Consider the following 16206-nt stretch of genomic DNA (forward strand, 5'->3'; position numbering starts at 1 on the left):
TTGAATAAAGAGAGTTTTAAATTATTTCATATTTCCACTGTCTTATAATTAGTTTTCTATAATTGAAAAACTTATAAATATACTAATACATATATATTATAAGTCTTTTATATTGTATTAAATTATACTTTTCGGTAAATTAATTCGGAGTGATGCATTGATTGTTGATAATATGATAATTATTTTTTAATGCCATAGAAAAAAATTCAAACATGTGAATGTGAACTATGGCATTGTAGTATTGTAAAGTAAACTCAATTTAGAAATTGTTTTGTGAGTATTGAAATAAGCTCATTTTAGTAATTGTAATCTGATTGTTTTGATGTATTTGAACAAAAATATCGAATATGAAACTTTATATGAATCTTTACGATTTAAGACCTTCTAAACATTTTGGCAAACCTTAAAAAATGGATGCATGTATGTGCGTGTGAATGTGTGTAATTTGTACGTGTGCATGTTTGGATATAATTTTTCGTCCACGATTTCGCGAACACGGATCAACTGATTTGATTGATTGAAACATTCAATTCTAATGGGGAACTGATTACTTTTTAACATAGACAGGTCCGTAAAAACTTTTTACGGTGTTAAAAGTGTCAAAAATATCAGTTTTGAGAGAACGGAGCGACCGATTTGAATGATTGAAAAAACATATAACTTGTATGAACATATAATAACAATTGGTTAAATTTTTGGAAAAACAGGTCCAGCAATTTTGGAGATAAAGTGAAAAAAATGCGATTTGTGGGTGAACAATGATCATTAGCCATATGCGTATCAAATTATAAAATATTTTATAGAGATTTTAATAATTAGTACAAATTATGTTTACATTTATATGGGTTCCGTACCAATATTTGTATCGTTTAATCGTTAGACTGCAACGCGGCGTTACGCGCTTTTATATTTCGTCTCTAAGACAGCTACTCAGCGCAATATTAAAAAAAAAAACATAATTTTGAAAAAATGATGCATTTAAAAAATCCAGAAATTTGCCTGAAATCACGATGCCATTCACACCTAGTTAATTGAATAATTAAGCAGCTCAACAATCTTGGCACAATCACCATGTCAAGAAAAAGTCATATGTATCAAGTTGATTTCCTTTCATATCTGTTCTGTGATTAGCAGTAAAAATTTAGAAATTAGACCCATAATCAGTTTACAATCGTAATAATGCTTTAGATCTGAATACTTGAAAACGATATCGTAAACTTACGTAGCTGGCATTATGCGTAGCTTAGCATATGCCTCCGGTAACGAACCATGACCCAAGGTGTCGTCTCGGACCGCCAAGTCGTCCGCAGCCATCATTGAAACAACCAGCTCTCGTCTTTCTTCATGGTACCATACTTGCAATTGGGCACGGCCAGATACTTGTTTTTCCCTTGCTATTTGCTCCTGCATAATTCAATTTTAGCATAGGATATATTCGCTTTTGATTGCATAAGATATCAAGTAAATTTTATATAACATTAAAAACTGAAAACTTAGCAGAGTAGAAACACGCATTAATTCATTATATGTATATTAGAAAAATATAATACACAATCTAATAAATAAACACATTTAACCTTAAATACACCATAAAAGTTATCATCCGGACGAAGTTCAAAAGCTTCAAACAAAAGATAGAAATATTAAATAGTTTATTAAAAAATTATTACAAATTTTCTATGACATATCATGTAAATATTTGGAGAAATAGAGTAAAATGCACAAGCATATAAGTAAATCAAAGTGCATAAACATATCATGCTAACCAACATCTAAGAAATGGAAATAAGAATTTCAAACTGCATGCAAATATTGTCATAGATAAATATAAAATATTTTTTACAGTTAAAAAATAACGTATATAAGTAAATATTTAGTGAATATTTATATAATTAATTAGATAGTAATAATATCACAATATTATAAATCAGTCGGACTGTTATTTGAACTAGAACTTCTTGATACTTTGATTATAGTCTGAATAATAATCAAGAGTCGATTAATATATGTTTTAAAAGCGCACGAAACAGGAAGTTTTATTGATTTATTCAGTATAATTATTATATCCTCTTTGTAAAAATAACACAAAATAATTATTGTATTATTTTTACAACTGCAATCGGTTCTTCAACAGCTTCATGTACATGTGTCTGTATAGTACATTGTACATTTAAGCATAACAATTAATATTAAACACAACATTTAACATTTAGAGTAAAAGTTTTAAGATTCAGACATAACAAGACATTCCTCAGAGCTAATATCGTGCCAGCTGGGGACAATGCATCACACGGAAATATAAAGGAAATATTTTAAATATTAATAAAACTTATAGAGCAAAATTGTATTTAATCTGCTTAGTTCTAAGAGGGAAGGGATATTACAAAAAAAAAAACTAATTTAAAAATTAGCAGATCAAACCACAGACAGGGCAGTGTAGACTAAAAGTGCTAATTATCTGAATGCTTTAAAAAATTTAAGCAAGCAAATTTAAAAAAAAAACTAACTTGTTTTGAACATTAAAACCTGAACTGCCAGTAGTGAAGCTCTCAATAAAAACACACACTTGAGCATTATGAGGATAAATGAGGTAAAAATCAAGGTTTTCATATAATAATTTTTGTAACAATGTCATAAATAAACATATAAATATTTTAATATTGTTTATTAGAAGAAAGTTTTAACTATTATCACAAGTACATTAGTGTATAGGCATAGCTGTTGCTGATATATGAAATAATAATATTTCACTTTAAAGTTTATTGTATACTATATTATATAAAGTTTATTAATCGGGCAGCAGTGTCCCATCTGGCTTTGATTTATAAATGAAAATTTATAGAAAAACATAAATATATAGATAGATCAAACTATAGATGAAAAAACACAGATTATAGAAGTAGAAGGAACAACATTTTATATATTCATATAAATATCTAACGATTATAAATATCTAATACATTAATTGATTATACCATCAAACACTTAATAACGTATATATTTGTTGTTTATACTTATTTATTCAATATACTCATATATTACGGATTGTCACAGGCAATTCTTGTATATAGTATATTGAAATACGTAGGTGCGATTTAGCGCACTCATTGCAAATAGTTAAAAGATTACCGGAAGAACAAAAAATGTTTGCATTAATTTAAACCCAAAATGTCATTCATATTTTGTGTAGTTTAATGCAATAAAATAAAATAATAATCTGTATAAAAATATCGAAATATAGAAATGTAGCAGGCATATGCTATATACAAGAACTTCGTATCCTGCTTAACACTTAAACTAGTTTTAACAATTACACCATTATTGATATATTATACTGATAAGTATAATTTTGGTTTCACAAATTTAAGCTATGAAAGGAAGATTTGATCGTCATATGTTGTCGACATTTTTATTCAAGAACAGTCAAGGCAGCGTACAAGTAACTTTAACGCAAGATGAACCAACAATAAGATATATAAAATTATATTAATAATCAAAATTTATTCAACTAGTAATATTTTATTATTGAAATTTTTGCCGAGTACTATTTCTGTTTTTATTGAAAAATTAATACTATAATTATAAATAAAATAATTTTAAATAAGATTGTCCGTTTAGCGAAATACATAAGAAAAAAAAATTAGAGGAATGCAACCAGGTTTCATACCATTATAATTTAGAAAAACTTTATTACCGTTCAACTTAATTAACGCAATCATATTGTATTCATAATCATCTGAAAACATATAAACTTCTTAGCATTATTATACCATGTATATATTAAAGTTACAGTATTCTTAAAATATTTTTTTATTGGAAGAAAAAAGCAAAGACTGTGTGAAAGAATTATTTTGCAATCTCGACACATAATTTTTGCTGAGAAATGTAGCAGGCATATAAAAAATATTAGAAAAAGTTGATATAATAAATTCATACTATAAAAACAAAACTTTCTTGTTTCTAGTTTACTAGAAAATGTATTTGTTTGTTATAGATAAGCAAAACTAATTTCAAATAAAACATTTACCATATCAGTATCCACACTCTTCATAATGTTATTTGAATTATCGAACAAGATAGTTCACACGATCTAAATCAAATGAAAACCTTATTATTAAAACGCATAGAACTCTTTACTTCCAAAGTTCAAATTATTTGATTACTGATATATCATGACAAAATTTAAATTATTTATTATGTTTAAAAAAAATCCCATATTTGGATGCATTCCTCCAAAACATGCTTTTGTAGATTTTTTAGTGGAATTTTATGGAAATGATAAAAATTAGTTTATATGAGAAATAATAATAGGTACAATATAATGATACTAATTTGTGTCAAATAGTTAATTCGATATAATAATCAAAAATAAAAAAAACATAATATACTAAGTTCAAAAAATAAATTTCTATGTTACATGCACTTAACAATGTTACATTTCTAAATATTCTTTACTTATTTTGAACAAATACCCTTTTTTGTTAAAAATAGAATTTGATTGTTCACTTTTACTATACGTAAACATTCTAAATACAAGCTATAAAAAGTAAATCTTCTCAATTACTATAGTATTATAAGAAGTCTTACTAAAATTCGATGAGTATTAATTGAAAAATAAAATTTATTTATAAAATACGCATTTTTTCAATTTCAAAACGGAGCGGTAAAACAAGTTAATAATGAAATCTATCTACTTTATATTATACGTTTCAAAGAAAATAAAAATATAATTACATAAATGACGAAAACAAATGTAGTAATAGATAAGTTCATAGATTCGAAATTTCTTCCCACACTAGATACCATTATTTGTTGAAGAAACCAATAAAAGTATCCTGTGTCAAAATGATTGATTTATTTTAGGCAATATCTTGCCCAAAAATTAACCTATATGCAAATATATATGCAAATAGGTATTATTAATTCATGCTTCATTTCATATGAACTAATTTCAATTTTATATTTAATTATTGTTTCGATTATTCAAAAATAGTCCAGTAATAAGTTTAAACTAAATTAATTATTTCATTGAATTGTTGATTTCAAACTAAAAAGCGATAGTTTGTGAAAGAAATCGAATCTCTGAACATGGAAAAATTAAATTAAATATACAATATAAAAATTCAGTAGAAAACATTCAACGCAGACACAAGATGAATAACTCTATTTATACCGGTGTTTTTGGTAGTTTCCGCCTTGTAGGTGAAGTAGGAGATTTTCCTTCAGTTTCGCTCTCTATAAAAATGAAAACATGCTACAAAAAGCTTAAGTACTAGTTTAATTTCATTATTTAGGTGATTATATATTACAAAAAACTCATGTCATGAAATACGTGTAGTTGTTGCAAGTAAATGTTTTTGCATGCATGAAAGATATAGATCCTTTATCTTTATCCATATATGTATAATATATATATATATATATATATATATATATATATTTATATATATATATACCATCTAATTCAAGTTGGGTTATTTTTTCATACTACTTTCAACATTCATATCATATTTGTTTTAGAAATATATTATTATGAAGATTTATTTAATATTCAAGAACGTTATTATTTATGAACGTAACACTAAAGAAGAGCCAAACCAAGACTCAAAATGTAAGTTATTCTAATAAAGACATTATTCTTCATTAAATTCTTTTTATTATTGGATGTCTGCCCAAAAACATTTCATCGTATATCTTTCACTATCTGCAAAAATCTTACGCTTTCGATAGTATTTCATAATATAAAATTGAAAAATTATAAATATGCTTACATCACAAATATATCTGGAATAAAATTGAGCATCCCGCAAGATTTGATTATTAGCTCGTTGTCATTTGTTTTCAAAATTAACTACACTACACTTGTTCAACTGTTAAGGGGTTAGGAGTACTTGGAATTTTTGAAAAATCGATTTTTGTTTTTTCATTTTCGTTAAATGTAATATCTTGAAAATTTCAAGTTGATCCGATGATTACTTTTTTAGTTATTGGACTTTTACCAACGCGCTGACGCAAGTGGAAAGCTCGATACTTAAACTCAAGATTATTCTCTATTACCTCATGATGTTTTAAAAGCTTTTAAACCAATTTACGACGATCTCAGCAATGATAATTTACTTTCAAGATTTGTAGTTCAAGATTGAATCAATAATCAGTGTGAAAAATATGCCCAAAAACCGTGAATACTAATATTGATTATGATGATTATTCATTAATATTGATTATGAGTACCCAAGGACCTAATTCTGGGTATAATTCCCATTGGTGTGCTAAAAAATTGGATGCTGCACTCGGCCAGAATACTTCGTAGGCAATAGCAAATGAAAATTTTGGAAACTTTTGCAATGAATGATGAACTAATGGCTCAGGAATAGATGACTCGGTTCAAGTAATTCAATAATTCGTATTTCTGTACGTAAATACAATCTGAAACTTTGAACGCGTTTTTCTCAAAACTATGTTTTTTGAACTGGTGGCAACTGTAACTCAAAAACCGCTTAGTAGATTTCAATTAAATTTTAGAGTTTTTAGAATACATCGGGCCTGATCGAAAGATTTTTATTTTTTTCTAAATTTAAATTCTTTAAGACCAATTAACTGTTGATTTTATCCCCAAAAATCTAGATTTTCTTTTTCTGATGCCTCCATTTTGTTAATTTTTGCAAGAAAAGGAAAAGCCCGGGATTATCTATTCATAAAACATTTTTTTATTTGATTGATTTAGATGAATCTCCAAGGAGTTATGACCGTCACCGCCAGGACCGTTTTTTTTAAAACAAGGTCAATAAAAACAGCTATAACTTCGAAAATATTTTTTTTTCTGAAATTTTTGTTACTTCAAGTCAAAACATTGTATAATGATGTCGCATTACTATTTTTGTAAAAAAACATCGTTTAATAACAAAAAAATACTGAAAATTCTCATTTTTTCGTGCCTCTAAGTACCCCTAACCCTAAGTAGCTCTATATTTTGATAAACTCTCGTTTCGTTATTTGCATTTGTTGTAGTTTTATAGTTCATATGCATTGATATTAAGAAGAATTAGTGGTAAATTCTCTTTTTATATATTATTAAAATTAACTGTTGATTAATCTATTATTTATTATTATTAAACTTATCTATTTAAAAATTATGTTTTGTTATATATTATTATATTTTAATCATTGCCTTTGATCAAATGACTATGTTGTGTTATGCTACATACTTTTTACAATAAAAGTCATTATAAACCATGTTGGTTCTTATACCTATTGTTTTTTAACCAATTTTTATGCCTGTCACAACCGTTGTTGGGGTGTCGACAGGTGTGGCACTCGCCTTTTTCTTGCATGATTTGATTACTTGCTTGATTTTGTCTAATAGCTCGTATTCAAGGACAGTATTTTTATGTGGACAAAAGATCAAGTTAACATTTAAATTACTCTCCCCCAGATAACTGGCAAATTCACAAGATTATGACTGATTTAAAAAAACGTGACAGAACCATAACCTTTCTTCCCTACAGCAGGTCGACAAGTACATATATTGATACATTACATGTATGGTCCAATAACCATAGGTAACAGATTTCTGATGCAGATTATGTATCCCTCCGACACTAACAGTGTGAAATAGGTTCTCGTGTACCAAAATCAGCCAACGTTCAGTGGAAGCAAAATCCTAAATTACAGGATAATAGTGCGACTAACTCAGTACACTGTAATAATAGCCACGCTAGGAAATACAAGTGTGACAAAATAATAGATAATATAATACCCAAAGCTTTCCTCTTCTGATAGTGTATATTTTCGATAATAATTTTTAATAATAAGATTACGTACTGAACATAGTAGCACATTCTGCACTAACATGCAAAATAGAATATTGTTGAGAAAGTTTGATTCACAAGAGAATATTCGTATAGCTATTAACTCTACATGTATAGTAATTACATGTATGTTAGACGTTGAAGTAATCTCTCAGGTTTGTAAATTGCGATCTTACGGTAATCAAATGGTAGTTATCGCCCCAGAATTGGGAGACTTACCAAGAGAGACAATAATCCTTATTTAGTTATATTAGCTTTTCCCGGCGTGAGTGTATAATCTACACTGTATATTGCAACATAAAACAGACTAAAGTGCAATTCATAAACATTTCTTATTACTTGAATTTAAGAAAAGAGCAAAATTTTATTGTTTGATAGATTTAGAAATAAATAAATTTAAATCACGAGTGTAATTTAGATAAAGAGTAATTTTAATGTAAAAAATTACAAATTTATTTAGAATTCAATTTTTTCCTTACGATTAATTATACAGTCTTTTAATGTTAACTTGAAGCATATTAAGGCATAAAAAGTAATTAAAAAATCTAATAGTTTCAATCACGATGAGCCAATGTAATAAATATAATTCGAATTAAAAATTGTGTTGACTACTTTTGTGACAACTTTTTTCAAATTCTCTGCTATTAATGACAATGATGTCATTATTTTTGACTGTAGTCATAAAAATTTCATACACGGTTACGGTTCCAAAATTTTAATGAACAAAAGTAATAAAAATTAAACACAATAACCTAAAAATGGTCACAATTTCACCAAAGCTGTAAGTTTTAATTGAAAGCTTATTATTTACCAATAATGTGAAATTTTTAAAAAAAATTTTCAAGATAGTTACAATCAATACTATCAACCCGTTCGGATTGACGTTGAGTTCTGGGACACACTATATATATATATTATTTAAATTAAGCAACTAATCATAACTTCTGCCAAAGCATACGTAGTTTATACGTAATTATAACCAAATTTATGAAAAGTCAGTTTCAAAATTTTCTTTCTGAGCATCAACGGATTTGAAGTTTTTCTTAACTTGGAAATCGTGCGGGTTTACTACAATTTGGACGTTCGTTTAGTTGCTAAAAGTTTTGTATTTCAGTTGAAACTTTGTCTTCTGAAGTTTCGGAATACTTTAATCCTTCACGAGAAATGGATAAAGACTTACAATTGTTTTGTTTAATTTTCATTCTTATACGATAACGGAAGAATTAAGCTACGAAGTGTAATTAAACTAGTCAAGCAAGTATTACAAATTCAAGATGTAATCAACGAAAACAAAATAAATAAATTATATATGTTATGTATATTTTTTACATAGCACCTAGAGATTGTTGACAAAATTTAATATTGTGCTAAAAACTTTTTCGTTGTAATTTGAATTGAATATAAACAGTATCTAAAAATTGATTGAAATACATAAAAACATTATTTTTAATAAAGTGAATAATTCTACTAATTCTAAAGAAACTTTCATTACAATGTCAATCAAATGATTGAAGTAATAGATATCATAAACCTGCAGCGGTTTAACAGTTTAATGAAATATTATTATTAATGATTCCCAATTTATTCGCTGAACCATTTCGGGATGCAAATTAGTTCAGGCTAAGTTATATTTCATTTATTAAATATAAAGCGTTGTGTTTAGAAACTAAACGAGTTTTATTATAGTTTCATAATTTTTTTTACGATATATTCTTAATAAATTCAGAACATTTACTATTTAACTATCGTTAAAATCAATTGCGCAAACTTCATCAACTGTTGATAAAGGTATATTGATCATCTTTTACAAAAGTTGTTATATTTATTTAATTTTATAAAACATATAAAATAAATTAAATAAATATATTTGAATTGAATATATAAAACATCATGTTTCAGACTGAATACAATAAGCATCAAAATACTATTGCCCTTTAGAACGAGATTAAAGAAAATGATAAAAATAATATATTTCATTTTGTTTGCTTATGCTATAAAAATAATACAACTTCCTGCCAAAATATTAGTAATTTAGCGCCATTTATATGTAATCAATGAAAATGTTGAATAACTTAAAACAGTTTTCAATGAATTTTGATGAACCTTTTTTTATTATCAAATTTAAAGCCTCTCGATTTTTATTGCAGCTAGGTTAAAAAAAACAACGTCGATCCAATGACCCCCATCATTGTGCAAACATAACTTCGCTCTTTGCATTGACCACATATTGAGTAAAAGGCTCCCATGACTTGTTCAAAATTACCAATACCAAATATATTATTTATCATGCATTACTTCATAAACAAAAACAATGAGTTCCTCCGACCGTTAACCCACATAACTCTAAAATTATTGTAAAAGTGATTATAATTGGCAAAGATACAGTACTTGTTAAAGGTACACAATGTCGTTTACATTATATAACTAGATTCAGAAAATAAAAGATAAAACTGTGTATACTATTGATAAAATATTACACTGCGCCATTTTATCAAAAATAAAATTTCTTTAAAATGATGTATGCAAAAAATGCGGGTGCACGCCTTAGGGGGCGCCAAAATGAGATTCGGAAATAGAATTTATAATATATTATTCACATTTTTTTAATATAAAATTTAGAATACTTAATAGATTATAATAAACAATCTAACTTTTTAGATACGTAGACAAAAAAAGAATAGTCAGTTTGCAATGTGATATCAGTAGAAACAATTAATTGCTCTGCAAATTAGTAAATTATTGTTCTGCTTATTGTTTCATGTACTTATTAAATTCTTCTTGTTTGAAGTTAATGTGGACTCAAAAAAGAAATTATCTAGTGTTCAAACCCGTAACCACAAACCTACGAAAGTTTAAATTATTGGGCATTATTGACGAAAAACTACGAGCTGATTTAGTTTGAACGAAACTTGTTAAAAAAATAGATACAAATTATAATATAAAAACATGGAAAATTGGAAGTCAGTGCATAGAAAATGGCCTATTAAAATAAGACCGAGAAACCGAATAGTAACTTTTGTTTTTGTTGAAAATGTTTCGCATCTGATGAAGTTGGAAGTTGAAGATATGCATGGTTAGATTTATGGAAATGGAGCAAATATGAAAAATGGAAGCAAAATGTACTAGAAACAAAAAGCTTGAGCTTTTTTTATACCTATTGGTGTCCATACTAATTTAATTATTAACTAAGCAGAAATAATATCCATACAAATATAATGTGTTTTGTTTTAATATAGTTAAGGCAATATGTAATTTCTTTGCATCTTTTAATAAAATACGTTAAAAATTTAACTTTAAAACAACAATCTGATATTCTGAATAAGATGGGAAAGTGAATATGAATACAATTCGGTCCTTACGATAACAATAAGGAAAAGTTTACGATGCAATTTTGGATATTGTAAATAATGAAAAAAAAATTAAAATTAAATTTAAAAAATCCAACTAGAAAAACAGTATTCTGTTTAAAAAAAAATAAGTAAAATGTTTCAAAATCCAAATATTAATATTACACATATGTTAAAAATACTTGAAAATGTAAACTATTTGATTATGGTCAACCCGCAAATCGCTTCGATTTTCTAAAAAAAAATAGAATCAATGTATTTTATAAGCTTTTAGATTATATTTAATTTTTGGTGTACTAAATCCAGAATGATTAACCCCTTCGACTCGGATGCCGAAAATTTGCGAGTGGAAAGTGTTAAAAATCAATTTAAAGAATATACGTAAATATTTATATAATTTTAATAATAAATGTTAAAATAGTTAAAATTATTGGGGGTAGGGGGCGCTAGAACAAATCTTGCATGCGGGCGCTGAGGACCTCAGAACCGGCCCTGTATATATATATAATATATATATATATTGAAAAAAAGCAATCAACTTACCTATTACTAAACCGCCAGCACCTTCCGGCGCGCCGGTTGTTTGGGGTTGCTGCTGACCTTTCCTTGGCCCAGGCGCATCCTCTAGCAAATCGCGCATGCAAAAATCAGTTGCATGCTCTACGAGCAGTTCCGCCACGTCGCCTGTACGATCCATTACCGCACATACTTCTTCAAACGTTCGATCAGAAAGTGACACTCCACCCCATTCGAGAACCTGAAATTCAATTATATGATTTTTCAAATAATAATTTTAATCAGTAATTTAATTTACTGATTCATAATAAATGAAATGCATGTGGTGCATGACACCGTGATTCAAGGCAAATGGCTATAATTTCCCGTACCAAATTATTATTTTTTTAACTTTTGAAAAATTTTCAAAGAACAATCTTGGAAACCGTTTGATCTCTATGAAAATCTGCCCGCACAAACACACATACATACATCTGTTTTTTATAAGGCATGCCAAAATGTGCAAAAACTTTGAAACGTGAAGATATATAAAAAAGTTAATTTACGATTTTTTGCGATATCCTACAAAATAATCAATAATCTAAAATTCTAAATTCATAAATATCGATAAAAATTTTGATTACTGTAAAAAAAAGAATTTATCAAATTGAAAGTTTTTCAGATTCTTCAATAATATAATTATTTAAATTTTCTATGATTTTTGATAATTTTTTGAAATTTTAGAAGGAGCTATAATAAATTATAGCTTTAGTTGCAAATTATTAAGTAATTGCTCAAAATTGTATAAAAGATTCTAATAGAAATAATAAAAGATTAACCTATCACAAAAATCCATTTTATATTTACGGTCATATTTGTTGAATGGCAACTTTTATGGTGATCACTCTCATTGATATTTCTCTCATTCACTCTCATTAACATCAACGCAAATTGCTGGAAATTTCTCTACCGTAATGAAATATTCGAGATATTTCAAAGAATTATATAAACTGAAGGTAAACTTTAGGTAGAATTAAAATTAAAATCCAAATCTCATTGATATTTAAAAAATGAAATTTTGAAATAAAAAAATGGCCTTGCCGTATACTAATCGTTTCTTCACAAGTGAAACCTTTTTTTGAAGCATTAGAATCGGATGCTTTGTCATCTGAAAAAATTATATATTTTACAGTACATTTTAACTTCCCGAAGGAGACGTTTATGTTTTACTTATCAAAAAATCCGATTCGCTACTTTATGTTCTCTCGACGTTTCAAGCCATTCTGAATCGAATGAGACCAAATTTGGAAAAAGTATTGGTGTGTGTGTGTGTGAACAGATTTTTTTGCCGTAAATCGACGTTTTCTCCAAAACGGCTGGACCGATTTCAAAAATTAAAAGCCATTCGATGTATCTCGATGAGGACTATCGTTTCTGAGTTTTGTGCGGCCATCGGTCGGGCCGTTTCTTTGTAAATTGCAGAAAAGTGAAAAATTTTTTGTCCACGTTTTAGCCCGCAATTCCGAATCGATTTTAAAAATTCAAAAACCATTCAACAGATATTGGTTGAGAATCGTGCTGATTAGTTTTTGGTAAGGATTGGCCGGGCCGTTTTCTTGTAATGAAGTGTTAAAAATTTTTTCGACGATTTTCATGATTTTTTTTTGTGATAGATATCATGGTCTTCTAGATCATACTAAAATATTACGGCCCTAAGACAAGTCGTTTAATTTTGGAAATTTGTCAAAGTTTGCATAAATTAGTATTGTTTTTTTGACGTTTGTCAAAATTAGAACTTTCATCGACGTTTCTCAGAAACGGCTAGACCGATTTCAAAAATTTTAAAAGTCAATCGATGTATTTTGATGAAGATTATCTTTTCCCCAATCAGTTTTGTGCGACGATCTGCCGAGCCGTTTCTTTGTAATTTGGAAAAGGTGTTACACTTTTCGTCCACATTTAAACTCAAACTACCGAATCTATTTTAAAAAATCAAGAACTGTTCGAAAGATATTAGTTGGGAATGTTACTGATTAGTTTTAGGTGAAAATCTACCGAGCTGTTTTCTAGTAATTAACTGTTGAAACAAAAAATTTAAGCCGATTTTTATGGAACTTTTTTTGACGATATATATCATGGTCTTATAGAACTTACTGAAATATTACGGCCTTACGATAAGTAGTTTAACTTTAAAAATTCATCAAAGTTTGAGAAAATGATTAGTTTTTTGACGTTTGTTAAAATGAAATTAGATGATTTACTTGGTATAGAGTGGTCGTTCGTTTTCAATGATGTGTAATAAATCATAAATTAATTTATTTACAACAATTTATTTACATAAATTTATTATTTACACACATCAGGAAGTTCATGTAACTTGACTCAAGGCTAAATACCAATACCAACTAGTTAATTTTTTATTTTATGTATTCATAGATGTAGTCCGATAGATGTGCCAAATAATTTTCTAAGCTAGTTTCTGTTTCGGTTTACCTTGTCTCCTTGTTGCAAACCTCCTTTGTCCGCTGGTCCTCCGGGAACAGTCCATACGATGTACGCAAAAAGTCTCCCATCAACTCCTGTTTTTCCACCAACCACGCGCATTCCAAAGCCTCTCGCTGAAACAAAATATATTTATGTTAATCTCATGTTCGCAACGGTCTCAGTCATTAAAACTGTAATTAAAAATTATAACGCAGCTCGACTTTCGACCCTTCGTAAATCTGGAAGTTAGACACGCGGTGTATAATTACTAAAATTGAAAAGTAACTAGGTGCAGAGCCATTTTGTCCTAATACAAGTTGCAGCTAGTGGTGCATGGCATCGTGCGTTAAGGAAATTGCTAGAACTTCCCGTACCAAAAATTTTTTTTTTAAAAGCTTTAAAAAAATTTGAAAATTTTGTAAGAAATAGATTTTGGAGAATTTCGAATTTTTGAGAAAAATTGACGTTTATGAAATATTTGATTTTTTATATTCCATTTTTTTTTAAATTCTGAACTATCTTTCAAAAGCGTAGCTGTTTTAGAAATGAAATATCGAAGCGCGTCGCTGTGTATGGCGTCTGCGTCTCTTTAAAAAGTACGGAACCCATGAAAATATAATCAAAATTTATACTTATTATTGAAATCTCTATAAAATATATAATAATTTGATGTTGCATATGTCTAATGATTATTTTGACCGCTAAAAAGCTTTTTTTTTAACTTCCCATAGGGTAGTTATAGTAATGAGCCGAAAATCGAAAATGAAATTTTTTGCGTTTTGAAGGTTTCTGAACATTTTGTCATAACTCAGAAAAAAGGGATGTGTGTGTGTTTGTATGTCCGCATTTTTTGTCCACGTTTTTCGGGTGCACGGAATTTGAATGGTTCAAAAAACATTCGATTCTATGCTAGGGAGATGTGCTGTTAGTTTTTGTCAAAGGCAGGTCCAGCCGTTACGGAGATACGGAGCAAGAGTACAGAAAATAGAAATCGAGTTTTTGAGAGAACAAAGTATCCGATTTGAATTATCTAAAAACATTCAATTTGTAATGATTGGGAGCAGGTTGATTAGTTTTTAGCAGAGACAGGTCCAGCCGTTTTCGAGGATACAAAGCTAAATGTGCAAAAAATGGCAGTTTTTGAGGGAACTAAGTATCCGATTTAAATTATTCAAAGAACTTGCTGCTTGTTTCAACAAAATAATTGCTTTTGGGGAAAAAAATTGTTTCTATTTTTTTTCATTTTTTTTCATTTTTTTTCTTTTTCAAAAAATAATTCCGATTTTAATTGTAATTTGTTCTAATATACCTCAAACAAATAATTTCAACTTTGCAATCAGTTTATATAATTCTTATAAATATTATACAATGTTTTAATATTTATAAAATCTATTTCATAACATTTCAATATTCCTCGATCATTTTGTACGGGAAGTTCCAGCAATTTGCCCTTAAGGCACATGCCATAACACCACTAGTTTACTTTTTTTATTGAACTGCTGGACCTACACAAAAATTAGTTGGATCTTCGTTTCGTTAATTAAAAAAAAAACAGAATTACAATTTTTGACACTTTTTTGATCCGTATCTTGGAACGGCTTGATATGATCATATTATAAATATCATTTGAAAACTTTAAACTTAAACACACTCTGTTTCATTTCAGAATAATTTTTGTGAAACATATTAGATACGTTAGTAGAACCAATGTTCCTACATACAGTGGAAACTTTTTCCCTTCAACATCGATTGTTTAGTTTCCGCGGTATTTTGCTTAGTTCTTTTCTATTCACGATATCAAGAAACACCCGAAAGAAATAAAAAAACATATATTTAATTTTGTAAAGTTCTATTCAACGCGAGTGTTTTCTTAACGAATTGTTTAATGATCCGTGCAAGCATCCACCGATCTAGCCTTGTCATTGATTGCTTTTATTGTTCATGAGTGCTGAAGTATATCTGCACCTTGCAATAAATATTAGAGAAAGAGAGAAAAAAAATGGAAGATGAGAAGGCAAAATCTGTAAAGTGAATTTGAAATCTGAATTTAAAATTTTTTCATTCAAGACGTA

At 28.1% G+C, this 16206-nt stretch overlaps 1 protein-coding gene across 1 annotated transcript in view; it reads right to left on the reverse strand.

The window, feature by feature from the left end:
* Window positions 1–1066: 1066 nt before the first annotated feature.
* Window positions 1067–16206, reverse strand: part of LOC113387896 — an 81593-nt gene continuing 66453 nt past the window's right edge. Inside the window, exons 8-10 of the mRNA XM_026625285.1 lie at window positions 5174–5235; window positions 1223–1404; window positions 1067–1121 (exon numbers count right to left, since the gene is read on the reverse strand). Of these exons, the coding sequence (XP_026481070.1) occupies window positions 1067–1121; window positions 1223–1404; window positions 5174–5235 (299 nt within the window). The remainder of the gene's footprint in view (window positions 1122–1222; window positions 1405–5173; window positions 5236–16206) is intronic.

This window comes from Ctenocephalides felis, unplaced genomic scaffold (genome assembly GCF_003426905.1).
Source record: "Ctenocephalides felis isolate EL2017-DRISC unplaced genomic scaffold, ASM342690v1 CF-g0.4_SCAFFOLD_03572, whole genome shotgun sequence".
Lineage (NCBI taxonomy): Eukaryota > Metazoa > Arthropoda > Insecta > Siphonaptera > Pulicidae > Ctenocephalides > Ctenocephalides felis.